Genomic DNA, 25,988 nt, shown 5'->3' on the forward strand with positions numbered 1-25,988 from the left:
AAATCTATACGGTAATTCTACGGCCCTCCGGTTGCCGTACCGTAGGCCATGCATTTATTTAGGTATAAAAGGGATAAATCTATACGGTAATTCTACGGCCCTCCGGTTGCCGTACCGTAGGCCATGTATTTATTTAGGTATTAACTACTTATATGAGTTATAAAATAGATTAATCCAACGATATAAATTATTTAAATTGTAACGAGTTTATTTGTATTTTTATTATACAGATTATTTAGATAATAGTTGAATTATTGTATCCTAAATGAATTATCACATTATAATCGCTTAGCACTGTCCGTTTTACTCATTGCCCACAGATATTAACTTAGGTCGTATAGTTGAATTATATCTAAATTCATGGGATCTAATTACACTTACTGAAATTTATCTAAACCCAATAAAACCAATTAATTTTTAATTTTATAGCTTCAAACAGTGAACTTAGAGAAACTTGAAGTCCAAATTATCGATTCTAATATTTAGGGACTTAGAAATGGGGGTGTAATTTAAAGATTTCGAGTGACTTTAGCTTTAGCATAGTCGAGTTCGGATTAAAAACTAGTTGACTTGTCTAACGCAATGAAGGTTTCATAACCGCATTTATTCTTTCAACTGATGAATATTTTAAGTTCAACAAATCGTTTAACCAAATCATTCCATTTAAGTTCAACAGATGGATATTTTAAGATTCGAATTAACTTATTTATAATCTAAATAATTCATAATACGTATAATTTATTCAACCTATTTAAATTGAGTTCATTTAACTCATTTAATAAATAGATCCATCGTGTTACTATTGGTTTAAAAGTGATCCAATCCGATTGGACGCAAACACAATTTGCCACTCCTATTTAATTCTCTCTTCAATGAGTCAGGATTCAGTGCAGATGAAGATATCCGATTTGGTCCGGGCGAACTACGAGAACGGACAAATTGGATTGGCCGCCGTACATGGGTGCCCACATGTTCTCTAATCTGGACCGTTCAGCGGAGTGTTTTGATCTTTTTGGCGCCGCATTTGTTGGACCGACCAGGAGGTCTGAAGTCTGAACGCGTTGGCTAACGCACAGAATTCGCTTTTTAGTGAAAAGGTCCGATAAATTTCTTTTAAAGAGTAATTTTTAAATAACACATTACATTTTCTTTTATTTTCCATTTCAAACGAAAGAGTATCGAGCAAGAAATACCTCTTGGAATAATAAAATAACTTTAAAATATCCGAATTATTTGTTGGTGGGATATAGTCACTCTTATCATGTGGGCCCACATGGAGACTGTGTTCGTAGCCACTCGTAAGTAGGTTGAGTTAGGCTGAGTTTGGATCGAGCTAGAATAGTCTAATCCATTACGGTCTGTTTGAATTCTTTTTACCGTTTACTTTTTATATCTTTATTCCTTATATTTTTAAATAATAAATTAAAAAACTTAAACAATACAAAGTGAGTGGGCTTTCATGCTGGTTGATGAGCAGGCTTTTGAAGTAGGCTTCCAAGTAGGGCCAGATGGACAAATAGTTGGCATATGTCACCCATTGATAATTCGAGCTCGAGTCTAAAACGGGTCGAGGCCAAGATTAGCCTAGTCCAAACCTGGCCAAGTTGGGCAGAGCGAGCACGAGCAAGCTGAACCGTTTGATAAGGTCTAGTTAGATATAAGTAGGGTGACTAAAATCTAGATTTATTTTTATTTTTTGATTTTGTGAATTAAGAAGAGAGATATATAACTTAAAAAGGGTGGGCCAAGCTTAAAATTTCCAAGAGTATTTTAATAATTTTATAAGTAAAGTTAGGACTATGCTTAATGATAGCTCATTAAAGTAACAGCAGGGTGTCACATGAAAATTATAAAATCAAAAGTCTGATTATAAAATTCTCAATGGCTGAGGTGTTAAATATTGAATAATTTAACCACTCTCTGTCAAACAATAAAGGATGGTTTGGTAATCATTTAATTAATTTTAAATTAGTTTCAAATTAGCAGGACCAGCCAAATTAACTAGGCTAAACTTCATTATGCGTGGTTTAGTTGATTAGGCTAACAAATTTTGGAAAAGTATAAGGTTGATTTTAAAGTGTTGAAAAAGTAGGGTTCAATACATAATACGTCACTAAAACAGGGTGTAATCTGGAATGTTCCATAGGTAGTTACACGTAAGTGGGCCCACGCCGCTGTGACGCGGAGATTGAGAAGTGAATATGTAACTTCGATACAGTGATCCGAAACATTCGAAATCGAGGCTTACTTTGCCAATTTCTCCTCCTCCAGTAACGTCTCTCTCCTCTCTTTCCCTCTTTCCCTTTCTTCGTTCTCTTGAAGAGAGGAAGACGAGGGCCTCCGGTGGTGCTCCGACGAGCTCGACGTCGCGGGACAGACGCCAAGAAGAGCTCGGATATGAGGTAATCTTGGTTCGTTGCCGTTGTTCTTTCTTATTCATGTGACTGGGTATGATCTACGCTCGAATATTGACGCTTGTGAGGTCGGTTCTTGTTGCATTGTGGGTAACGGCAGGTCTTGACCTTCATCGGTTTCTTGAATCTTTCTTCTTGCTTTCCCTTAGGATTGATAACGAGGTCTTGACCTTTGATAGATTTCTTAAATTTTAATTACGAGGCCTTGCCAACATTCTTGAATCTTGATTTCAATCACGATGACGGCTTCCATCTTTTTCAATCTCGATGACGAGGTCTTGACCTTCATCGGTCTCTTGAATCTTAATTACAAGGTCTTGACCTTCATCTTTTTCTTGAATCTTGATTACAAGTTCTTGACCTTCATCTTTTTCTTGAATCTTGCTTCTATCATTCAGAACAGGACTGCACAGCAATTTCTTTATCTGAGATCCCTAAAATATTTAATATAGCATGTGAAAGCCCTAGTTTTTACAAACTTCCCGTCATATTTCTCTTCTCAGCCGTATGGCAGGCGCTCCTCTTTCAATCGTTCTCTCTCTCTCTCTCTCTCTCTCTCTCTCTCTCTCTCTCTCTCTCTCTCTCTCTCTCTCTCTCAGTGGAGACATGTTTTGTTCAACATGCATCATCAGGCTTTTTGGGTCCTCTGAACCAAGCAACATGCTACCATCTGTAGATATTAAGGGTATCTTATAGGCTAGATATTTAAAGGAGATCTCAGGATCCAAGTATCCCGAAGAATGCTACCATTTGTAGATATTAAGGGTATTTGCAGACTGAAGCCTTTTTCTGAACAAATATATTGAGAAAGGTCATCTCTCTGATAACGATCTTATCATAGTCCTCTGATCCTCTAGCTAGAAGAGATAGCGGTTAATCACTTCTTCCTAGGCTTTGAGTTTAAGTTAGATATGCATGATGGGATGTGATTATTGAAGAATGAAGGTATGTGGTATTGCTCGATTAACAAGCAGAAGTATCACAAATTTGGCAAAGCAAAAGGATCCATATTCAGTCAATAGTTAATTGAGGGAGGTGGAATGGTTTGAGCTTTAAAGGAGGATTGACATTGACAGGTTCATATACTTCACTTCTTCCTCATTGATTATTTAGTTTTTTAAGACATACTTTATACAGAGTTGATTTCTATTGTCAATTTTTGGGAGATATTCTTTGGTTATACTGAGGATGGTAAATATTTTGGTAGTTGATCTTGTAAGGTAAAAAGGATGGTCTCTGTTGGGGGCTTATTTACTCTGTATGGCCAAATAAATGGGATGAAAAGAAAGACTTCAATATAGATATGGAATAGTCGAGATGCATATTGATTGAAGCATGGATACTTGAAAGTGATTGTAATTCTGCAAGATATGTGGAAGACAATAAAGTAAAAAACAATGTAGTGAAAGGGAAAGAGACCTGAATAACAAAGTAGGCAAAATACATCAAAGGCTTCTGGATATATTCCTTGTATTTCCTACTGACAATAATTAGAGCTTCAGAAATATAGGTATGACCACGATCTTTCATGGTGGATTATGAAGGAAATAAGAAAGTTTCAAGGCAAGATGTTGCAAAGGAGAAGTTTGAGAATCAGTTATCATGTGGTGGCAAATGTAGCAAATGAAAATTTTGGGGATTAGGAGGAAATGAGATAACACCTATTCCCTGTATTATTAGTACTGTAGATATTACTTTCAATAATTTTCCTTCTTCCTTTAACCTTCAAATAGATTTTTTCTGGGAATCAATTTCCAACTATTACTATTCCATTTTCCATTTTAATCTCAAGCTCAAGTTGACAATACTGTGAATGTAACACCCTACTAATTTCTTTTCTTATCCATATAGTAAAAACCTTTCCAGATTCCTATATTCCTGCACATAGGGATACTATGTTGGAGTTTTCCAAGACAAAAGCCAAAAAGTCTCATGTTTCAGGATCCTTTGATGTTTCTGTACAATAATACTCGCCTAACCTTTATATTTTCAAGTTTCCCCCACCACCACTTTCTTAAATCTACCCAATCATCGAAATTCTTGTTCTTTTACATACCAATCTGCACTTTGGTGCATATCTCTTCATTTTTCTTCACATCCAATCCACTGATTGGGAATCTTCCTTTAAGTTGATCGATCATTTTCCTCATCCATCTAGATAACAATAGATTGATGAGCAGTATGGAAATATGGTACTCGTTATTGGATTAATCGAATTCACTCTTCCTCCTTACGACACTAATCTGCTCTTCCGTGATCCTAATCTCACTATGTCAATCCATTTCTCTTACCCTATTTTAAAGGACAAGTACTTTATAGCATACAGTTGATTTCAGCATATTTCTCCTTTTTCTTTATCATCACATAGAGACACCAAACAGCTCTTAGTTAAACAAGTACAATGGTTACTTCTGAGTTTGTAGTTTGAACTCCTTTTCTTTTTATTGAAAAATAAATAGAGGATGTTTACCATTCTGTGGATTTATTTATTCACTTTCTGTCATGTACTCATATTTATACATATCCCTGTTATCTATTTAATTTCTCTTGCTTTGCACAAAGTTCTATTTAATCCTTAGTCTCCTTGCCTTTTAAACCCTTTTGATATCTAAGTGTTTCACTGATTCCTGGACCCTCCTTTATCTTTGTTGCTGTCTTTCTAAAATTATTGCCTTTGCAATCCACTAAACACCTTTTCCCAAACTCTCTTCCTCTGTATAGTCCTTCTGATCTTGTCATAAATCTCTTTGAAATCTAATTTTAGTAATATCTCTTTTTTTGTAATAAAATGTCATGTGCAGAAAACATGCCTTCAAGAATAAATGTCCTTTTGAAAATCCTATGTGACCTGTCAATCAAATTATCTTTTACCTTTCCTAAACTGTTTGTGAGCTTATATAATTTCCGTTGAGTAGAATGATGGGTCTAAATGCTTCCACTCTTTCAGCTTTTGAAACATCTTCATTTTATTCTTTTACTCCCTATCTACAAAATTCTATAATTTATGGAGTCCATGATGAAATTTAATTAGTACAAGAGCATTATCTTATGTGCATCCATTAGATAAGCTATCTCTCTAACTTCCTCTTCCTCTTCCTCATTGACCTATGTACTCTTCCTTTTCCAAGCCATTTAGTTTCTATCTTCTTCCAATAAATTATCCTTAGCACCAACTTTCCTGTATAACATATATATTATAGAATACTATTGAAAACCCAATTTTCAATATATGCGTCATTTTCGCCTTCCACCTTTCGATAAATAATATTTGATTTCTCCAAGCAAATCAGGTTTAATATCCCTCCTTAGCCATAACATTCTAGATCTCAGTCTCCATTTCACATCTTCCCCATTGTACTCATTTTAGGCTACTTGTTCTCCAAACAATCCTAAACTAGACTCAACTTGAGTAGACCAACTATGATTAGACCAACCATCTCTGGCTGGTTCACAACAACCCCAGCTCAACTAGACGAACCAGCTCGGGGCTGGTTCACAACACACACTTGGGGTTTCTTCAAATGAGTGCAATGGTTACTTCTGAGTTTGAAGTTTGAACCCCTTTTCTTTTTCTTTAAAAAGAAATAGAGAATTGTCAGCATGCTATAGATTTAGTCTTCTGCTTTTTATCATATACTCATATCTATACATATCCCTGTTATCTATTTCAATTCTCTTGCTTTGCACAAAGTTCTATTTAATCCACTATACATCTCCAGGAAGAACAAGTACAAAATGTGATCCTTGATCTCCTTGCCTTAAACTGTTTCTATATCTAAGTATTGCAATGATTCTAGACCCTCCTTTATTTTTATTGTTGTCTTTCTGAAATAATCGCCATCGTAATCCACTAAATGCACCTTTCCCTAAACTCTCTTCATCTGTATAGTTCCTTCTGGTCTTTTCATAAAGTTCTTCCAAAATCTAATTTTAATATTCTTGTTCTTTTTTGTAATAATATGCCATGTGCAGAAAACATGCTTTCCAAAATAAATATGCCCTTTTGAAAGTGCTCCATGATCTGTTTATCAACTTTATCCGTGACCTTTCCTAAGCTGTTTGTGAACTTATATAACTCCTGCTAAGCAGAATTATAGGTCTAAATGCTTCCACTCTTTCAGCTTTTGAAACATCTTGATATTATCCTTCTCTCACTATCTACAGAATTTTATAATTTATGGAGGACTCCATGATGAAATATATCTAGTACAGGAGCCTTATCTTGCCTGCATCCATTTAATAAACTATTCTCTGACTTCCTCTTCCTCATTGGTCTGTTAACTCTTCCTTTTCCCAGCCATTTAGTTTTCCATCTTTTTCCCCTAAATTATTCTTAACACCAACTTTCCTTTATGACATGTAGAAAAAGTAGAAATCAGAATTTGTACAATTGAATGAGTTTCTTGGGAGTGTTTCAGCTCTAACAAAAATTGGAGAACAATGAATGAAAAAATAAATCAGATTCATCATATCTGGTTTGAAAATAATAAGGGCTTCTGCAATTGAGGTGTGATCACTGGTGGATTATGGATGTGGCAAATAAGGAGATTGAGATATTGGTTAGCATGTGGCTGCAAAATGCAGCAAATGAAAGGTTGCATATGAAAAGGATAAAAGGAGGATAACATCGATTTTGTGTGTTATTACTACTCTAGCTAGCACATTCGATAACTTCTTCCTTAACCTTCATCCAGATTTCTTCTTGATATAAATTTCCAACTATTGCTATTCCTATTGCCACTTTAAAGTCTTCGTCATTAACACAAGTTAATTTGGGGTCATTAATGTCAGATTGCAATGTCCCTACTAAATATCTTTCAGAAAAGTAGCTTTACCATCTACAATTTCTTTTGTAATCCCTATAGCAAAAACCTTTCCAGATTTTTATATTCATGGACATAGCATGATATCATCTTTGAATATTCCAAGTCAAAAGCCAAAAAAATCAGCTTTCAATATCCTATAATGTAGCGGCCCAAATCTAGAAAAGCAGATTTGGATTTGAAGAAGTTGCAAATAATTCTATGTGTGGAAATTGTCTCGTTTGAGATCAAGAGAGGGTAGCCACGACCTAATGGAGGAGTGGTAGAGGATGATTGCGATGGAGGTGTAAAGGAAAATTTCGGAGGTGTTGAAGAAGGCTATTTAGATTAAGGCTACTCCTAAAGCTAAAACTAATTGATTCATTTCATAATAAGCAAAGAGCTGCACACCACAATTTATAGGTGGCTAACTCCGAATTGAGCTAGTTACCACTAATGCTAATAAGCAAACTTAGACCAACTAGGTCTAATAAGCAAATGCAATAGACCACAAGGTCTTAATTGAACAACTTAAAAGAAATAAGCAAATCTAGGATAGATAGTGTGTAAATCCAATAATAGATCTAGTGATTTTGCTTGGCTAGACTAGATCAGCTTAGGCTTAGGTCATAACATGTAATATTTTGGGATCACAATATTTGCCCAGTCTTGTCTCTCGGCCACCAGTTTTCTTAAATGTAAAATTTCTATTTCCAAATTATTTTCTCTTACCTACCAAACCCTCCTTCTCAAGTGCATAGCCTGTCCATTTTTTTCCACAATTCACATCCACTAAGTAGGAATCTTCCTTTGAACTGATCAATCCTTTTCCTTATGGAAGTGTTGTAGTCTTTTGGATCTATAAAAGTCATTCTTCTCCTAGGTTCCTAACAACAGTAATATGCTGCTCTGTTCTGCTAACATTTTTTCTCTATCCTCTTAATCACAGGATATCGATCCATTTATCTTACCTCTAAAAAGTTGGATATAAGTGTTTTGTAGGAAAGTTTTCTATAACAGTTGAAAATTTCAGCAAATCATCACCTGGACACACCAAATGACTGTTATTTGTAGAATTATAATAATTGAGATTCATTAAACAAGTGTAATAGTTATTTCCGAGTTTGAACTAAGGTTTGCTGAAGAAAGTTGATAGAGTATTGTCAGCATGTTGTAGATTTATTAGTCCCATTTTTTCATATCTAGACATATTCCTGTTATTTATATCTAAACTCTTGCTTTGGGCAAAGTTTTATTAATCCATCTACTACAAGGACAAATAGAAAATATGATCATGGTTATCCAAACTTTCCTCTGTATAATCCCATCTGGTATTATCATAAACCTCTTCCTCTTCTTTTTGCAATAAATAATATATCATGTGCAGGAACCACACTTTTGATTTGTCCATTTTAAGAACTCTGTGATATGTTTATCAATGTTATCTATTACCTTTCATAAGCTGTTTGTGAACTCAGTTAACTGCCATTGAGTAGAGTGATGGGTTTAAATGCTCTGTTCTTTCATCTTCTGGAATTTTTTCATTGTATCTCTTTTCTCACTATCTACATAATTTCTCATGAGTGCATGATGAATTTCTAGAACAGGAGTTTTATCTGCTCCATCTAATTAACTACTTCTCTAACTTCCACTTTCTCAAATGGCCCTTTTACTGTTTCCTTTTTCCAACAATTTAAATTTCTATGTTCTTCCCATAAATTATTTTTTCCTTTTCCATATGTATAATCTACATATTGAAAACCCGTTCTTCAACTTTTGCATCATTTTCGTCTTTCACCCTTCACAAAATAATAATTGATTTCTCCTCGCAAATCAAGTTCAATATCTTCCTCTTTAGTCAGAGCATTCTAGATCTTTGTCTCTGTTTTTTGCTTCTTTATCCCTTGCTACCTTAGCATCTCTTTTCTCTCGTCATGTTCTCATCCCTTAGTTTATTTTGTTGACCCCTTAATTATACAAAGTTATCTTATCTTTCATATTTTCTTAAGCAATCTGAATTTTTGTTCTCTAGATCTCCCTTCTCCCATAATTTTCTGTTAGCATATCTTTAGAATTCCAGACCAGCTAATGACCAATGTGAAGATTTTTCTGTCTACTTAAATTCCAGTATATAGTAACATCTTATAGCTTGCATAATATTACATACAGATGAAGCAATATAACTTGAATCATTATATAGTGAGTACTTAAAACTAACTCATCATTATGACGTGTGTGAAACAAGGGAAATACTTTGCATTCCTTTCAATTGTTGAGAAAACTGATATAACTAATAAAAATTAAAAAGTAGTTTCTGCATAAATATTTTTTGAAAAGATAATCAGATTCTACACATTGGCTAACCTCAGTATCATGATCATGTTAACTAAGTTTGAGGTCAAGCTATGCCATTTAGATCGTGTTCTGATCTTTTTACTCTTTGATCAGGACAAAATGAATAACACAAGTGGTGTATGTCGAAGGTTGAGCTCCACACGACTACACTAACTTGAGATAAGGCACGTAAACATCATGCCAAGGTCAAGTACTTCTTAGCCTCCTTAGGTGTCATCGAGTTGCCAAATATAGCATTTTATTTAGTATAAATGTAAATATATCCTTTTGTATTTGTTTTGAGCAAAGTGGATAAAGAATTAGATCATTCAATTTCCACACGTTTCTAGTTTTCCCATCTGCCGGCTTTTGCTTATTTAGATTTCTTCTTCTTGAACGTAACTCTCGCTAACGCCCAAACTCCGCCGAGCGTTTGCATGTGAAAAAATGGGCTACCTCTAGAGTTATTCCAATTCCTTGCATATCATATTTGCAGAAACCTAATGGCCTTGCCGATTTCTTTGATATTGTCAGCCTCTGGGTAACTTTTACTATCGTATTGTTTTTAGGAATAATCACACTCAGATCACTTATACATTAACTATTTTTCACATGCAACCGAATTAGTCTTATTTTTTACACATTAACTTCCTAAATTATGAAAAAACCTCTCACTTCCCCCTCGATCAGTGTTAATAAAAAAAAAAAGGAAATGACTATTTTATCCTTAATTTTTCTTTTCTAGTTTCTTTCTTCTAAAATCAGAGCAAAAGTTGTTCTAAAATTGATCTGAGTGATTTTATCCTTAATTTATGTTCTTTCTTCTAAGCCACTGCATCCGTGAGCTATTAGCCAAGCTGAACTATTAAGCTAAATCACTAAATAATTTTTTTCATAATAATTATTTGATATTAGAGTTGACCTTCTAACCTTATTAGTCATATTAGCTTTATAAAAATTAATTTCGTGTGTTTTTTAAGATACAATAGTGTTAAATAAAAAGACTAATATAAATAAAAATCTTATATCTTCCATCTTTTCTTTCCATGTGATTTAACATTCACTTCATATCAAGAAGTTATATATGAGTCCGTCCATCTTTTGCTTTTAGAAACGATGTTTCATACGATCCATAAACTGAAAACTAGTTTTATCCATACAAGACCCCAAATTGGTACTCGAAAAGGATGCCATGAGATTAATCATAAACTGATTTTGATATCGCGCTGTATTTACAGACACAGCTTCTCAAACCATCTTTTATTGTTCCTTTTGACAATAGTTTTGACATTCGCTGATACTACTACTTTCGATTTTTTTTTCTTTCCTAATCCAGAAAACATGGTCAAAGTACAACCTGGCCTAGTAACATATTTCCAACGAAGGACTGCAATTTGGCACTCGAAAAGGATGTCATGAGTATGTACTATGTAGATGCAGCCTCTCACAACAGTCCTATTAAATTGTTCCTTTTGACGAGGGTTTTATCGTTCGTGGAAACTAATTTCGTTTTTCTTTTCTAATCCGAAAACAAAAAATAAATTTTACTTGGTCGAAGTACAACCTACCCTAGTAACACAATTTCGTATGGAATCCACCAAAATACTTGAATAAAGAAGGGTCCTCTTAATCAAGATCACAATTATAGACGCTATTTCCCTTGTGAAATAGAAAAAAAATTATTTTAGAATAAATCTTATTATTCTGGTATAGTAATTAAACTTTTATTCTGGTAAAATAATTTATCATTCTTTCACATCTTATTCCATATAATTTAAAAAAATTACTTAATTATATATCACTTCAACTAAAGTTGAAATTCATTCTCTTCTTTTTAAAAAATAGTTGTCATCTAAATATTCATACTATTAAACACTGTAGTCATGCACTATATAGGTATTATATTGTCACGTGTTGCAGTTATTTATTATGCATTGTCACACACTGTATTATCACGTACGGTAACCGCATTGTCACGCACTATGTTGCTAATATATTGTCACGTATAGTCACGCACTATTATGTATTAGTAAGTCCACATTTGTTTTTACTGCAAATATATCAAGCATTTTAAGCTCGTATTTATAACAAAGAAAGATATTATTTACTAATACTACTTTAATATATATTTAAGGGTGTTTTCATTTGATTTAAAACATCACTAATTTCTAATAATTGTTTTTTATTCTATAATATTTTAATATTAATTTTATATCATATTAAATATAATTATTACTCCTTATATTAATATTAAAGTAAATGTTTGCTAGCATTAGCTGTTTTATTTTGTTATTAAAAATTTGAATAGTTATAGAATAGAATTCTATAATTATTTCACAAGTGAAGACAGCTTGTTACTAGGGGATCACTTGGCCACAACATTAGTAGGATTGTGAAATTAGTAATAGTTGGTGCTTGGAGGCGGATCTGATGCCCATCTCGACATCCCAACACGTCACATGGGACCTTGGTCCCCCTCCTAAACTTGGAATCTAGGCACATGCGCCCTGCAAAGGGACCCACCTTCCACCGTCCGTTAATTTATTCGTCCCTAAATTTAAAGCTGGCATTCTTTAGCCCCCTAAGCAATTTTTCAGTGAACCATTCTAGAAGGGTTGGATTTTGATACGTGTACCCCCAATTTGTATACAATGTGGCCTCTTAGGCATATCGTGTAATTATTAATGATTATGTTTTCCCATGTATGAAGAGGTGAGAAACAGAAATATAATCTCGTTTTCCAGCCGTTGCACCAGAGTTCAGTGACTGCAATAAGGTAGGTAAGAGGTTGTCCGTTTGTTGCTCATTTCCTCAATTCATAATTCATGTGGATGCACTAATATTTCTAATACGCAGTCTGTTCTTAAATGAGAAGACAAGTAAGTCAGTGATAAAGCAAAGAGAAATGCTGCCGTAATTATTTTGAGAGTAGGTTTTTCTTTCTGTTTATAAATTGAATTAGGAGTTGCAAAAGCAACTCGGCTTTTAAATAGGTTTGAATTCAGTCTAATTAAGTTCAGATCATAGTATCAACCTATTTGATTTGATTATTACATGTTTGTATTCATGTTTATTATCTCAACTTCGATTAACTCATTATAGCCTGACTTACTAATCTGTTTATGATCCGTCAATCTAGTTATAACACACTAATTCGTTTATGATCTGATTATTCTATTTATGACCCTACTAATTTGTTTATAATAAAACTTTTTTTATTTATAACCTATATAAACTCGTTATAACTCAAATAATTTATAAAAAATTAAATATTTTTGTGCCAGAATGATAACTTATTTATAACTTATATATATTCGTGCTTCCATTATCATGACCCGATCTGAATTTGACATAGCTAACTGGATACAATTTCCACCTCTCGAGGTTTGAATTTTCTCTTCCATCTCTAATTAATTAATCATTGCGAGAGTGGGGACATTGCGGGTTTCTCACTTTCCTTGTCTTTGTTGTTTTCCCTCTTGTTCCCAAAACCATCGCGATCTTATCGTTAAGCGGCTCGTCTCAGTCGTCGGTGACTCGACCAGACCGTACCCAATTCTTTGGTCAGCAGTCCAAGCGTGTGGACAGTCCAGCGAAGCCCTGTACTTTTCCTGGGCCCTACCTGTCTATCCCAATCATGCGCTGCTTCGCTGAACCGGCGGAACACGTGTAGCTCTCTGCCGGGTCCGGACGCTCCATCCAACCTTATCGCTGTGCAGCGGGCCCTGCGGCCACGAAAGCTCACAAAAGAAGAGCCTCTACCAATAATTTTACCTTCTCTTTGGGGGTTTTCTGCATATCTACGCCTACACTAATCCACCTTTGCGGATGGATATTTGCATCTCTTTTGCACATTGACGACTAAAATGACCTCCATGTGGTTTTGTCGCGGTGTGAACAGGGGACAGAAAAAAAATGGGTAGTTTAGTTTAAAACTTCCTCCTTCTTAGACACTTTTTTTAATTCAAAACACCTTCTTTAATATAAATTTATGTTTTCTTAACAAAATTTATCTGTCAAGAGGTTTATTTGCAAGATGGGGAAGGACGTATAGGTAATTTTATGCTAAAACATAAAAGACAGTAATAGTGAGCAGTCATTAAAGTAGGAGGCAATTTATATAAACCAAACAAAAAAAGAAAACTGTTTTAATTTTTTAGTAATATTATCAGAAACTGAGTTGTATTTATTCTCTATATTTGATGCACGTTAACACGAAGTACCGGTGCATGCATGAACTCAATTTTAATATATTTTTAAAAAATATATACAAATAGCCCCGGAAAGTAGAGGGCCATTCTGCAAATATGTTAGACCGAGGAGGTTTTCTGCAATAAGGCCGGCCATTTACAAAAATACCCACCTTTTCCTCTTCCTGGCACTCTATTTGGCCACTCACAAGCTTGGAAGGCAAACCAGAAGAGAGGAAGGAAAATTAAAAGCTTCGGTTTTAGTTCGTCATAGAAATGGCGAGTGGGCTACTAGTTGCAGAAAGAGACGATTATAGCTTAGGAATGGAGGAAACCGAGCTCCGCCTCGGGCTGCCGGGCGGCAGCACCGGCGAAGGGAAGCTGGCGAGGAATTCCGGTAAGAGGGGCTTCACGGAGACGATAGATTTGAAGCTTAAACTTCAAACCGTGTTGGATACGAAGGAGGTAGAAGAAGACGAGACACAAGAGAAGTTGAAGAGATCCCTGAACCAAAACACCATCCTTGTTTCCAAAACTGATGCAGAGAAGCCCTCTGCTCCCAAGTATGTGTGATCCTCCCTTAACTTTCTTAACTTAACTTGTTTCCTTTAGATATTATTATGTATGTAGATCAGTAGATGTATATTGTATCGCAAAGGAATTTCTTGAGAAGTATGGTGATTATTAATTGTGATCATTTTGGCACCAGGGCACAAGTGGTAGGTTGGCCCCCAGTTAGATCATTCAGGAAGAATATCCTTGCTGCCCACACTGAGAAAGGCAGCAAGGAGGACGGAGAGAAGTCCGGCAACTCGACGGCGTTTGTGAAGGTCAGCATGGACGGCGCGCCGTACCTGAGAAAGGTGGATCTGAGGATATACAGGAGCTATCAAGAACTCTCCAAGGCCTTGGAGAATATGTTCAGTTCCTTCACCTTTGGTAAGCCAAAAAGAAGAAGAAGAAGAAGTGTCATTTGTGATTGCCAGAGTATTGCTGTAGAATAGCATTGATTGGTACCTTAATTTATCTACTTCTACTTCAGGGAACTGCAGCTCTGATGGTATGAATGGAAGAGACTTCATGAATGAAAGGAAGCTAATGGATCTCTTAAATGGTTCAGAATATGTTCCAACCTATGAAGACAAAGATGGGGACTGGATGCTGGTTGGGGATGTTCCATGGGAGTGAGTTCCTCTTAATCTACAACTCACCCATGCAATTACATCATTAGAATCAAATTGGAATGCTAACTCTTGTTCTGCTACAGGATGTTTGTTGATTCATGCAGGCGCCTTCGAATAATGAAAGGATCAGAAGCCACTGTACTTGGTCAGTATACAAGTAGCTAGAGAAGATGTCTTCATACTTACTCTTAGTTGTTTCAAGTAATAACTAGATCATCTTCTCTTCATTGCAGCACCAAGAGCAGTAGAGAAGTGCAAGAATAGAGTGTGAGGAAGGCAAACTCGTGGCCGATCTCAATCAGTACCAGAGTCAATATGCCCGACGATAGGCGTAAAATTGTTAGTTTTGGATCAAAGAATTTGGTTGTCTATAATTTAGATGGTTTCCTTTGTCTTTCCCAATGGACTAGAAGCAATGCATGTTGTTCCCTAAGACTTGCTCTCTATGTCTATATTGTGAATCAATTGGTGTGTAAAATAATTTGTTTCCTAGTTGTTATTATTGCATTCTTATGATGCTTTTATTCCAGAATCAACTAAGGAGCAAGCCATGTGCATAGCTATGGAGCATCTATTTGTATATTCTTCATTGCTTATCTGGCCATCCTCTGTTCCATTTGTTATTTGTAGTTTTGCCAACTACCCAAGGCAAGAAGATGGCTAAAAACCAAAGCAGCAACTGGTGATCAGTATATGCATAACTGGACCAAGTGAGGAGAACATAACAACCACCAAAAGCTCAACTTTACTACTTTAGATGGTTCTGTCAAAGAGAAGACTAATGATTAGCAGATCAATATGGCATTACTGGACCAAGTGAAGAGAACATAGCAACCACCAAACCTCAACTTTACTACTTTAGATTAGTCTATCTAAGAGAAGACTAGAATTTAAGTAAAATTCACATAATGATATTCTGTTTCCTTTTTACCATTATCTAACACCGGTGAGTTAACTGGATCTGTTATTTAAAATAAAAAAAATCTGGGTTATATTAAAATGGCTCAAATCCGATGGAAAGTATAAGAATATAAATTATTCTGGGTTTATAAAATGGATTTTGTTTTGATGCATTTGTGGAGATCTATTTCCCTTGTATTGGGCCGCCCTCTCTTCCTAATCCTAATAATAGGAGAGTTAGAGAAGGCAGGACAGTATCGACTTGGGCTTCGCTTGTAGATTCCGACCAACAGAAAGGATCTTTTTTTAAATAGGCCCATGGGCTGGCAAGCTGCTACAATTGCAGGGTGCCATTTGCAAATTTCCCTAAATAATTCAGCCCGCGCACTCTTAAACCCTAAATATCGATCCCTTCTTCGATCTGCCCCCCAAGTCTACCTCACACCACACCACCTCGCCGACGCCATTGCCGGCTTCCAACCTCTCACCTCTCTCATATCTCGCGGCTTCTAATCTCTTTAAGATGAGTTTGATTTCGCAAAACTCCCTTCGCAAACGTCGCGAACCGAAGCCCGCCGACGAAGAGGAAGCAGCCGACCGGTCTCCAATTAATCACTCCGATGAAGAAGACAAAGAGATCGGAGACGAAGCCAAGCCGAGAAATTTGAAGAGGAAAGAGCGAGGTGAGGTGGAAATCGAGCAGGAGAAGGAGATGAAGCGGCTTGAGAGCTTCTTGTTTGGTTCCCTTTATAACCCCCTAGAATTCGGCAAAGAATCCGGTGAAAAGGAGGCGCCTTTGTTCTTCGTGGACAAGTCTACTGGCGATGAGATGGTTGTTTATGAAGAAGATTTTAATGGAGAAGAAGATACCAAGAAAGAGAGGAAGGCGGCGTGGGTTGACGACGAGGAGGAGAAGGCCGAAGTCGATGTTCTGAGGCGTAATAGATTAAGAAAGCTGAGAAAAGAAGCTGGTGAGCGCGTGATTTCCGGTGCGGAGTATGTATCAAGATTGCGTGCTCAGCATGCCAAGCTGAATCCAGGAACCGAGTGGGCGCATATCCGTCGGAATACTTTGCGTGTTGGAGATTCCGATGAGGAATCTGATTTTGAAAGCGGAGTGGAGGATGATATCCTTCGGAGCAATGATGAGCTTGTTGTTAGGGATAGTATTAAGCTTTTGCCAGGTTTGTTGGAGTACTCGAGGCTTGTTGATGCGAATGCAGAGGAACCATCAAATGGTCCAATTAACTCGGTTCAGTTTCATAGGAACGGGCAGTTACTGCTGACTGCCGGGCTAGATAGGCGTCTGAGATTTTTTCAAATTGATGGGAAAAGGAATGCTAAAATACAGAGTATATTTGTTGAAGATTGTCCAGTACACAAGGCTTCATTTTTGCCGGACGGTTCTGAGGTGATCATTTCGGGGAGAAGGAAGTTCTTTTACAGCTTTGATTTGACGAAAGCTACTGTTAGTAAGATTGGGCCGTTGACAGGGCGAGAGGAGAAAAGTCTGGAAGAATTTGAAGTCTCCCCTGATTCGAATACCATTGCATTCATTGGCAATGAAGGATATATTCTTTTGGTTTCATCGAGGACGAAAGAGCTGATTGGAACACTTAAGATGAACGGAAGTGCACGTTCATTGGCTTTTACTGATGGTGGGCAGCAGTTGTTGAGCAGCGGTGGCGATGGCCAGGTTTACCACTGGGATCTTAGAACGAGGAAGTGCATCCACAAGGGCATCGATGAAGGTTCCTTAATGGGTTCATCTCTTTGTGCTTCGCCTAACAGCTCTTTGTTCGCTGCAGGTTCAAGCAGTGGAATAGTAAATGTCTATAAAAGGGAAGAGTTTCTGGGTGGGAAAAGAAAGCCATTGAAGACAATCGAGAGTCTCACTACTATGGTTGATCAGATGAAATTCAATCATGACGCTCAGATTTTAGCCATCAGCTCAAGAATGAAAAAGAATGGTCTAAAGCTGGTCCATGTTCCATCATTTAATGTTTTCTCTAACTGGCCTGCACCCAGATTTAGTCTGCAATATCCACGCTGTTTGGATTTCAGTCCTGGTGGAGGTTTCATGACTGTTGGAAATGCTGCTGGAAAGGTTCTATTGTACAAGCTGCATCACTACCAAAATGCTTGAACTGATGCCACGAAACAGTCAACTCATTGGCTTGTACTCTTATCTTTCTGTTTAATTTGTCTCTGCAGGAATTTATTTCCAATGTTTTCTCCTTTAAGAATTTATAAAACCTGATATCTCATTTATGAACTCTTTGATATAGATTCTTTGATTATGTTGCTAAAGTTGATAGTGAAGCTCCGAAGCTTCTTTGCAAGCATCTTTACTGGAAGTTGAGATTACTTTGTTCTAACAAAATGTCCTGTATCCATTAATTTAGCTAATTCCCAGTGAATGTAAGTTGTTATTTTTGCAGTTGTTTTGTTGTTTGAGTCACTTTTTTGTTAACCAAGTCATTGGCAGTTGATATCTTGCAGCACAATTAAGTATGTTGAAATATGTTTGACCTTGCTTTACATCACTCCTTATTTTTCTTAGTGTTCACTGGAGTCCATATGCTTCTGTAGTAATACAAATATGCACTAATCCACGAGTCTTAGGTGTAATCTCTATAAAGATAGACAAATGTTGTATGCATTTGTTTCAAAACTGATTGTTCTGCCACTTATCAGCCCATCTTCGTTTTGTTGCACATCAAGATATACAGGTTCCACTTGCAAAATTGTTTCCAAATACTAATCCTGCACAAATTTTCATCAAGTATGTGTGTCATCATTGTGTATCTCTCTGGAGCATAGTCAGGTAAGATTATTCAGCAAGCTTCTAATTTTCTGCTTTGAAGTTCAAAATTGTTCGTTCCTTTTTCTATTCATTCAAAACTGATTATTACGACTCTCAAAAGGTGGAAACCTGAACATGTTTTTGGTAGTTTTTTGCTCTTTAAATAAAATTGCATCTGGTTTAGATTTTCATGTCAAAATTTTCCGGTTGCTGCTGTTGGAATATGACTTAGAATTGCTTCTTTTGGTTGATTTCTACTGTTACAAGATGACATTATTTTTTGCTCAAATGGATGTTTCTTAGGGATCCCTTTGAAGAACAAGTGGTCCTTGTAGTGGAGGAGCTTTGCAAGTATCTCTACATTCAACAATCATCATCGGTCACTCACAGGAGAAAGCTTACCGGTGGCATGAGGCAGAATGTGTTGAAGAGGATGGTGAGTCATAGTTCTAATTGCTACCTTTCCTTTTTATGTGTTTAGTTGAAAACATCCATACAAAATTTTCACCATAGACTGATATTTATTTTCTGATTGATAAATTGCCTAATTGGTTATGCGGCTTATCTGGCATGGCTTATCTGGCATGTATCACAAGGGACTTGCTGCTTTCTCTGAAATATGTTCTCGCATTGCATAGAATGCTAATCTTATACTTAAAGAGGCTGAGGCATACACATTCAAACAAAGCAGTCAGCAACATGGTTGCATGTCCTCTACAATGTCTACAAATGCGAGCTTAGAGGGACAATCCAGAGTCATCATCCTCTTCAAGGGTTGAGGTATACACAAAGTAGAGGGACCAAATGAGGCCAAAGATACCCAATAGGATCCACCCCAGCAGATTGTTGCTTATCCCCAGGCTCAGTCCGGTCCCCTCTGTGCTCATCCTTTCATCAACCAGGGCCAGGACCGGGTTCGACACGCTCATCACACTTACTGCTGCCAGCAACGACGTGCATCTGCTTGTTGCAACTGATGCCACTGCCTTTTTGCTCAGTATGGAGCACTTCACTCTTCCACTATTTAATCCAATCTGACGCAATCCTGTGGCAGCTCATCTCTAAGAAAAACCATCACTTACTAAGCAACGACTGGCATTTAATACGTCATATGGACATTTTCTTACCCAAGGCTGGCGACATCGAGGATATTCCATTTGACCCTTTGGGCATCGCTGTGTGTGCTATGGTTGAGCCTGCTCTGATAGTTGTGATGGTAGTCATTTTTCTCTACACTGTAGGAGTCAGAGGAGGATGGGGAGGTGCAGGAGCTTGTGTTTGTCTTGTGGCAGTGATGGTTGCAAGGGCTTTAGGAGCTATTTCATTTAAGGGATGAGAAAATTATTATAGTAGTGTAACCATGCTTCAGAAAGGAGATATTGGGGACCAATGGATGGAGAGAAAATGGATATATCCTTGCATTCCTCATCCTTCTATAGCCAAACAGCATCTTCCAAGTGGAAATTTTTATCCACCAATCATATGATGCACTGTAGTGATTCATACAAGTGAAATACCTGATTGGTTTAATGGAAAGAAAGCGTCAGATACATATGAGCAAGATTGAGTTAGTCTAGATGCAATTGCTTGTCACAGGGGAATATCTATAAGATATTCTGATGCTCTGTTTTCTTTAAATGATTCAAGAATCGAGTAATGTCATCCGAACCTTTCAATCCATGTTGGTGGTGATCAAATAATAATGTACATGTACATCATGCATGATACTGCAGAGGTATTTTAATGCATAATTTGTCCCAAAGGATGGTTGATATTAGGAAAAAGAGAATTTAATATATATATATATATATATATATATATATATATACACATAATAAAGTCACTTAAATAATCCTATTTTAATTTTTATTAAAATAAAAAAAGGGACCCAGGCATAATCAAAGTAATAGGAGTCAATTTGGGCAGAGAAGAAAATTGATAACTTTATCCTTTTCTATTTATATGTTTATTAAGATAAGCAATGAGAAGATATAATTTCCAATCCGTTATAAGGACTTTGAAATAATTTGAATAATGAATCAAATCAAATCGAAAATCACAACCTCGGATAACTTGCAACTCCATCCGTTGATTTGGCCTAACTATAAAATCAACGGCTTAGATTTCATGCTCTCCTTGTGGAGCCCATCTTTTCAAATTCGAATAAAATAAAAGTGATCATGAACAGTTACGGGCTTGCGGCTCAAATATTTCCCTCCTCCCTCTCTCCCGCCGCGCCGTGAACGCCTTCCCTTTTAATCCTATTATCTATCCTCTAGTAGCTTCCATCGAGACCCCAACTCTCGTCTTCGTCTCCATTGCTCGATTCGCCCTTCTGATCCCGGCTGTCTCTTCGTCTAAGATCGTCTCCGGTCGGCATTCGGATGATCGAGGGCTCGCTAAGGTCGGAAATGTGATGGAGGAGACGCGCCGACGCCGGTTCCGATGCCGGATTCCGGTGGCGGAATGAAGAATAAGGAGGTGGCGGCGGGGAGGAGCTGGATGCTGTTCGACGCCACCGGGCAGGGGAGGATCCTGGATGTGGACAAATACGTGATCATGCACCGGGTTGATATACATGCGCGGGATTTGAGGATTATCGATCCGCTTCTGTCATATCCCTCTTCTATCTTGGGCCGCGAGAAGGCAATCGTTCTCAATCTTGAGGTTGGATTCTTCGATTCGTTATTTCTTTTTTGCATTTTTTGTAGTTTTATGTTTACTCTTTTTCTCCCCCTTAATTTTGCAGCATATTAAAGCGATAATTACTGCAGACGAGGTACATTAGTGTTCTCTCATTTCTGTGTTATAATATAAAGGTAAAAATTTGATCATGTTTTTGGAGTAGATTTTTGTTTCAAAATTTTCTGATTGCTGCTGTTAGGATAGGGCTCAAAATTGCTCCTTTTGGTTGATCTCTACGGTCACAAGATCGACATGATCTTTTGCTTGAATAGGTGTTTCTTAGGGATCCTTCTGACGAGCATGTGGTTCCTGTCGTGGAGGAGCTTTGCAGGCGTCTACCGGCAGCAAACATCGTCGGCCACTCGCAAGATAAAGCGAACGGACGGCATGAGGCAGAATGTGTTGAAGAGGATGGTGAGTCATAGTTCGCATTGCTACCTTTCTTTTAAGTGTGTTTAATTGAAAACATCCACACAGTTCTCATCATACAGTTATGTCTATTTTCTAATTGATAAAACGCCTAAACTGTTATGTGGCCTAGCTGGTACTGTATTCCAAGGAACTTGCATCTTTCCCCATGATATCAAGTTCTCGCATTGTTCCAAGAATTAGATATTAATATTTCTAAGGAATTGTTCACATTTTGGAAAATTGAAGATTGCATTTGTTTTTCTCTGAGAAAAGCAAGTTAAGAAGATAAAATTAACTTTTGAACAAGCACAAGGTATTTAAATAAGGAGCGAATTATGATGCCCTTAGATTCAGCTAAACGACAGGTTTATTTCTTAATGCATTTCTTTCTAATTAGTAGACTGAGGATCTCATGTTTCATTCTATATTGGGGAACTTATAACGAATTGAACTCTCCTTTCCTATTACTACATAGGCCGTTACTTGCTGAAAATATTAACAGTCTGCATTAATCGAATGCAGAATTTCCTTTTGAGTTTCGTGCCCTGGAAGTTGCTTTAGAAGCAACTTGTAGCTTTCTTGATGCACGCACCACCGATTTGGAAGCTGCTGCTTACCCAGCATTAGATGAGCTGACCTCCAAGGTGCGTGATTACTTAATCTCTCTTGGCAATTGAACATTGAACACTGGTGGGTGTGCATGTAGGGACAATAAATTACTCAAAATTTTGCAGCTTCATTTTGTGTTTCTCTTTTGCTAAATTATGTTTCCAATCATTATTTACTCTTGTTTTATGAGTAGTACTTTAAATATGGGAAGACGAAAAAAATACTACTCCCCTCTTCAATGAAAGAAATGGTCGTTTACTTGTTTTAATAATGAAATAGAACTGCTTCTTTTCTTGTATTGTTCTCATGGTGTTGCAGTTTAGTCATTTGTTGCTAATTTGTACAGATTAGCAGCCGTAACTTAGACAAAGTCCGCAAGGTTAAAAGTGCAATGACTAGGTTGACAGCTCGTGTTCAAAAGGTAATACATCCAATTTGTATCCGATTGTATTGCTCGAGTTTGCATTTAGGTTAAGAATGCAACCTAGTGAACTAATTTTGTTGATTTTGGAACTTCCAAATTTTAAATGAAAAATTGGCTTGCAATCCGTGTAGTTTATTTCTTGCTTTGTTCGGGAAATTTTGAATTTTGTCAAGAAAATGTACAGTGTCCAAGTTTTATTCAACTTGACCAACCTAGCTTTTTGCTAGTTCTATCCTAGTGATTTACCTCGTGAGCATCCAATTATTGATTTAATGATAACTCTAACTACTAGCTACTTGAAAATACTATTATAGGAAACACGAATGGTTAAGAGACTTAATCTTCAACAATGATCATGAAGAATAACAATTTATAATTGCTTGAATCGGTTATGCTATATTCCACATAATTTTGGATTTTGTAATACTATATCACAGTAAGCCATAAAGAATTGTGCTGCTAATGAAAATCTTACATCTACTCTGGATATTAAAGTTCTGTCAGAAGAAGAGAACAAAGATTAAAAAGACTAAGTCTCAAAATTCTGGCAGCCTTTCTTCTTCGAAAATTTTGAAGCTCTGGGAGCTGTCAAGTCCTCTTTCTCTTTTGTATTTCAATAGGTTGGAACGCTCTCAAATGAGGAAACATTGGCTCCTTGATTGGCTTCACCAGCCTATCTGAAAGCAGAGGCCATGTAATCTGCATTCACATTTCGGATGAGACTTTTCTTCTTTTATACTGGTTTTGAAGTTGTTAAGGCCCGCAGTTCTTTCTTATGCATAGCAAGTCTTTTCGAGTACAAGTTTGCTCATTCACAAAAATTCTTGATCACCTGAATGTAACATAATTCTATTATGTAAACGTTGGAACTGCCTAATGCTCATCTTCATTGCAGAGTTGCACTGTACTTATCCAAATTAGGTATCTCGATGTTCTTCCTTACCAAATTTATTGTCATCTCCAGGTAAGAGATGAACTTGAACAACTATTGGATGATGACAATGACATGGCTGATCTTTACCTATCGAGAAAGAGTGCTGGAGCATCCTCACCTCTCGGCGGCTCTGGTAGGGCTGCCTATTTTCATTCCTCACCAGCAGTATGTTCAAAAGTATCACGAGCTAGCAAGGCCAGCGTGGCAACATTTCACGGAAATGAGGACGATGTTGAGGATCTGGAGATGCTACTTGAGGTCATAATAGTTCAAAGATATATATATCCTTCATTTTGCCATGCTTGCCCAAAGTTTTGTAGTTAGTAACATCGTCCTTTTTTTCATTTTTCCGGGATGCAGGCCTATTTTAAACAAATTGATAGCACCTTGAACAAATTGATCACGGTATGCATCCCCATAGACTTGGATGTTTCTGAGAAGAGCTATTATTCTGATATCTTCTTTTGTGCGCTCCATGGTCTTTCAAATTGCTTTCTGAAGTATATTGCTTTTGCATACTGTTCGACATGCTCTAAAACAAGAGAAAGTACTTGTGTGTTTATTTGTAAGAAATTGATAGTCTTTTAGAATGTTTAAAGTTCTTGGAAGAGGTTATAGTGTCAGCAGTCCGATACAGCACATTGAAATGTCCAACTTTTTCAGGTATTCAACATCTATTGCAGTGTTTGAAAGATGACTTGCTACAGACAACTTGATTCTTGATAGGATCCACTACATTATAAACATGCTTTAGACGTGCTCAGTTACCGGTGATTACTGGTGAATGATCTAACTTCGTAATGTCAGGAGAAAAAGGAAAGTACGGCATGTATCATGACAACTCAATACTGATCGAACTGTTGACTGTCTAGTCATCCTGAAGTTAGAATTAACTAGGAACAAATGGGAATCCGGTGATATTTGACAATCTCTTCTTAGTGCTTGGGGGGTTAAACATTATAGTTTATCAATTCACAATTACGTTCTAAATATTGTTACACTCTGGTTTCCTTCCAGCTTCGCGAGTACATCGATGACACAGAGGATTATATCAATTTTCAGGTACTGGAACATCTCTTCTATGTTAATAACTACTCGTTGTCTGGTTATTTATATAGATTGTAAAACGTTGGCATATTCTAAGTTCTAAAATGCATGTCTTTTTGCAGCTTGATAATCACAGGAATCAGTTGATTCAGGTGATATTTTCTATAGGCATCCATTAAATCTTGTTCGCACATATTTAGGCTTTTGAATGAGCTTTAGGCTTTAGGACAGCTGTTGTTCTTTATTTTTCGTTTTGGTGATGCCTCGGTTTGGGTGCATGTAGCCTTTATCTTTTCAACTTATTCATCTCTTGTATTCTGCGGCAGTTAGAGCTTTTCTTGAGTTCTGCCACTGTTTGCCTCACTCTGTATTCATTAGTTGCTGGAATTTTTGGGATGAACATTCCCTACTCATGGAATGATGGACACGGTTATATCGACAAATGGGTAAGTTTGATGTATTAGTGGGTCAGACAACCTGTTCAAGGATGCATAGCCCTGCTGATACTCTTATCTGCATCTTTTGTTGCTTGTAAACCAGGTGATAATTTTCGGGGGAGCTTCAAGTCTCATGCTTTTCATTTCTATCATTTATTATGCTAAACACAAGTCTTATTGGTTCTTGATATCCACAGGTAGGCATCAAAGATTCTATATTATTTTCTTTTTCATTTGTCTCACTTGTTTTGTAAGGCTTCGTTGGCAGTAACTAATTAATACAGACAGCAATATAATGTTAACTGACCTTTGATAGGATCTCTTGACAGTATCAGCACCTACTTCGATATTTCAAGGATGGTGACCCTTCACCGGCTGTTCTAATAGCTCATTGTCATCCTACCACTTTACATGCAATGTTTAGGTTAGAGCAACGATCATGTACATTATACTCTGCAACATTGTTCTTATTTTATTCCGGGTAACTTTCCAAGTCAAGTTCTACAGAAATTTAGTAACCATATAGAAGGCAATTCGTTTTTCCATTAGAGCAACTTGTTATTAATCTTTTGAGTGGATACACATTTTTCTATGGAGAAAATTATATAATGTTGTTTCTCTTATTTTCTTCCTAAGATGTATATATTCTTTTTGATATGCTAATAAATTTACAAACCTAACTGTCTGTCTTTATCTTAAAATCCAAAAAGTGTTGATTAAGTGGACATACAGGAGTAGGAAAAGTTGGTAGTTGTAAATTTAGGATGTTGGCTGGAAGATAGACGCATGCAGTTTTTTAGGCAGATAAAAT

At 36.7% G+C, this 25,988-nt stretch overlaps 3 protein-coding genes and 1 long non-coding RNA gene across 7 annotated transcripts; all 4 read left to right on the top strand.

Annotated features, from left to right (window-relative positions):
* The first annotated feature begins 2,247 nt into the window (after positions 1 to 2,247).
* LOC140759737 (uncharacterized) lies at positions 2,248 to 9,908 on the top strand. Its single transcript, XR_012104258.1, has 2 exons — positions 2,248 to 2,402; positions 9,665 to 9,908. It is a non-coding gene; the product is annotated as an uncharacterized lncRNA (long non-coding RNA).
* Positions 9,909 to 13,931: 4,023 nt separating this feature from the next.
* Positions 13,932 to 15,508, top strand: LOC140759734 (auxin-responsive protein IAA30-like). The gene is made up of 5 exons (XM_073096371.1): positions 13,932 to 14,303; positions 14,450 to 14,679; positions 14,783 to 14,924; positions 15,008 to 15,069; positions 15,158 to 15,508. Exons 1-5 carry the CDS (start codon positions 14,017 to 14,019, stop codon positions 15,193 to 15,195), a joined length of 759 nt encoding a protein of 252 aa, XP_072952472.1. The 5' UTR covers positions 13,932 to 14,016; the 3' UTR covers positions 15,196 to 15,508.
* A 709-nt stretch (positions 15,509 to 16,217) lies between these two features.
* Positions 16,218 to 18,099, top strand: LOC140759731 (U3 small nucleolar RNA-associated protein 18 homolog). The gene has a single exon (XM_073096366.1). It carries the CDS (start codon positions 16,348 to 16,350, stop codon positions 17,968 to 17,970), a length of 1,623 nt encoding a protein of 540 aa, XP_072952467.1. The 5' UTR covers positions 16,218 to 16,347; the 3' UTR covers positions 17,971 to 18,099.
* Positions 18,100 to 20,872: 2,773 nt separating this feature from the next.
* On the top strand, positions 20,873 to 25,929 carry LOC140758577 (magnesium transporter MRS2-I-like). 4 transcript variants are annotated; one of them, XM_073094775.1, is made up of 12 exons: positions 20,873 to 21,297; positions 21,380 to 21,409; positions 21,588 to 21,729; positions 22,249 to 22,370; positions 22,682 to 22,756; positions 23,724 to 23,951; positions 24,054 to 24,098; positions 24,711 to 24,755; positions 24,863 to 24,892; positions 25,067 to 25,186; positions 25,281 to 25,374; positions 25,494 to 25,929. In XM_073094775.1, exons 1-12 carry the CDS (start codon positions 21,076 to 21,078, stop codon positions 25,559 to 25,561), a joined length of 1,221 nt encoding a protein of 406 aa, XP_072950876.1. In that variant the 5' UTR covers positions 20,873 to 21,075; the 3' UTR covers positions 25,562 to 25,929. The 4 variants fall into 4 exon arrangements, with proteins under 4 accessions (XP_072950876.1, XP_072950877.1, XP_072950875.1 ...); XM_073094776.1 differs by having other exon boundaries at positions 25,507 to 25,929; XM_073094774.1 differs by having other exon boundaries at positions 25,281 to 25,929.
* Positions 25,930 to 25,988: the final 59 nt, after the last annotated feature.

The sequence above is a fragment of the Typha angustifolia genome, chromosome 4 (assembly GCF_048772165.1).
Source record: "Typha angustifolia cultivar Huaian chromosome 4, ASM4877216v1, whole genome shotgun sequence".
NCBI classification, from domain to species: domain Eukaryota; kingdom Viridiplantae; phylum Streptophyta; class Magnoliopsida; order Poales; family Typhaceae; genus Typha; species Typha angustifolia.

Bases quoted from the DNA above. Each gene is read 5' to 3' on its own strand.
- LOC140759734 (XM_073096371.1), top strand. From the start codon at position 14,017: ATGGCGAGTGGGCTACTAGTTGCAGAAAGAGACGATTATAGCTTAGGA. The intron at 14,680-14,782 runs GTAAGCCAAAAA...CTTCTACTTCAG, and splicing joins GTTCAGTTCCTTCACCTTTG to GGAACTGCAGCTCTGATGGT. The intron at 15,070-15,157 runs GTCAGTATACAA...TCTTCATTGCAG, and splicing joins ATCAGAAGCCACTGTACTTG to CACCAAGAGCAGTAGAGAAG.
- LOC140759731 (XM_073096366.1), top strand. From the start codon at position 16,348: ATGAGTTTGATTTCGCAAAACTCCCTTCGCAAACGTCGCGAACCGAAG.
- LOC140758577 (XM_073094774.1), top strand. From the start codon at position 21,076: ATGCCGGATTCCGGTGGCGGAATGAAGAATAAGGAGGTGGCGGCGGGG. The intron at 23,952-24,053 runs GTCATAATAGTT...TCCGGGATGCAG, and splicing joins ATCTGGAGATGCTACTTGAG to GCCTATTTTAAACAAATTGA. The intron at 24,756-24,862 runs GTACTGGAACAT...GTCTTTTTGCAG, and splicing joins AGGATTATATCAATTTTCAG to CTTGATAATCACAGGAATCA.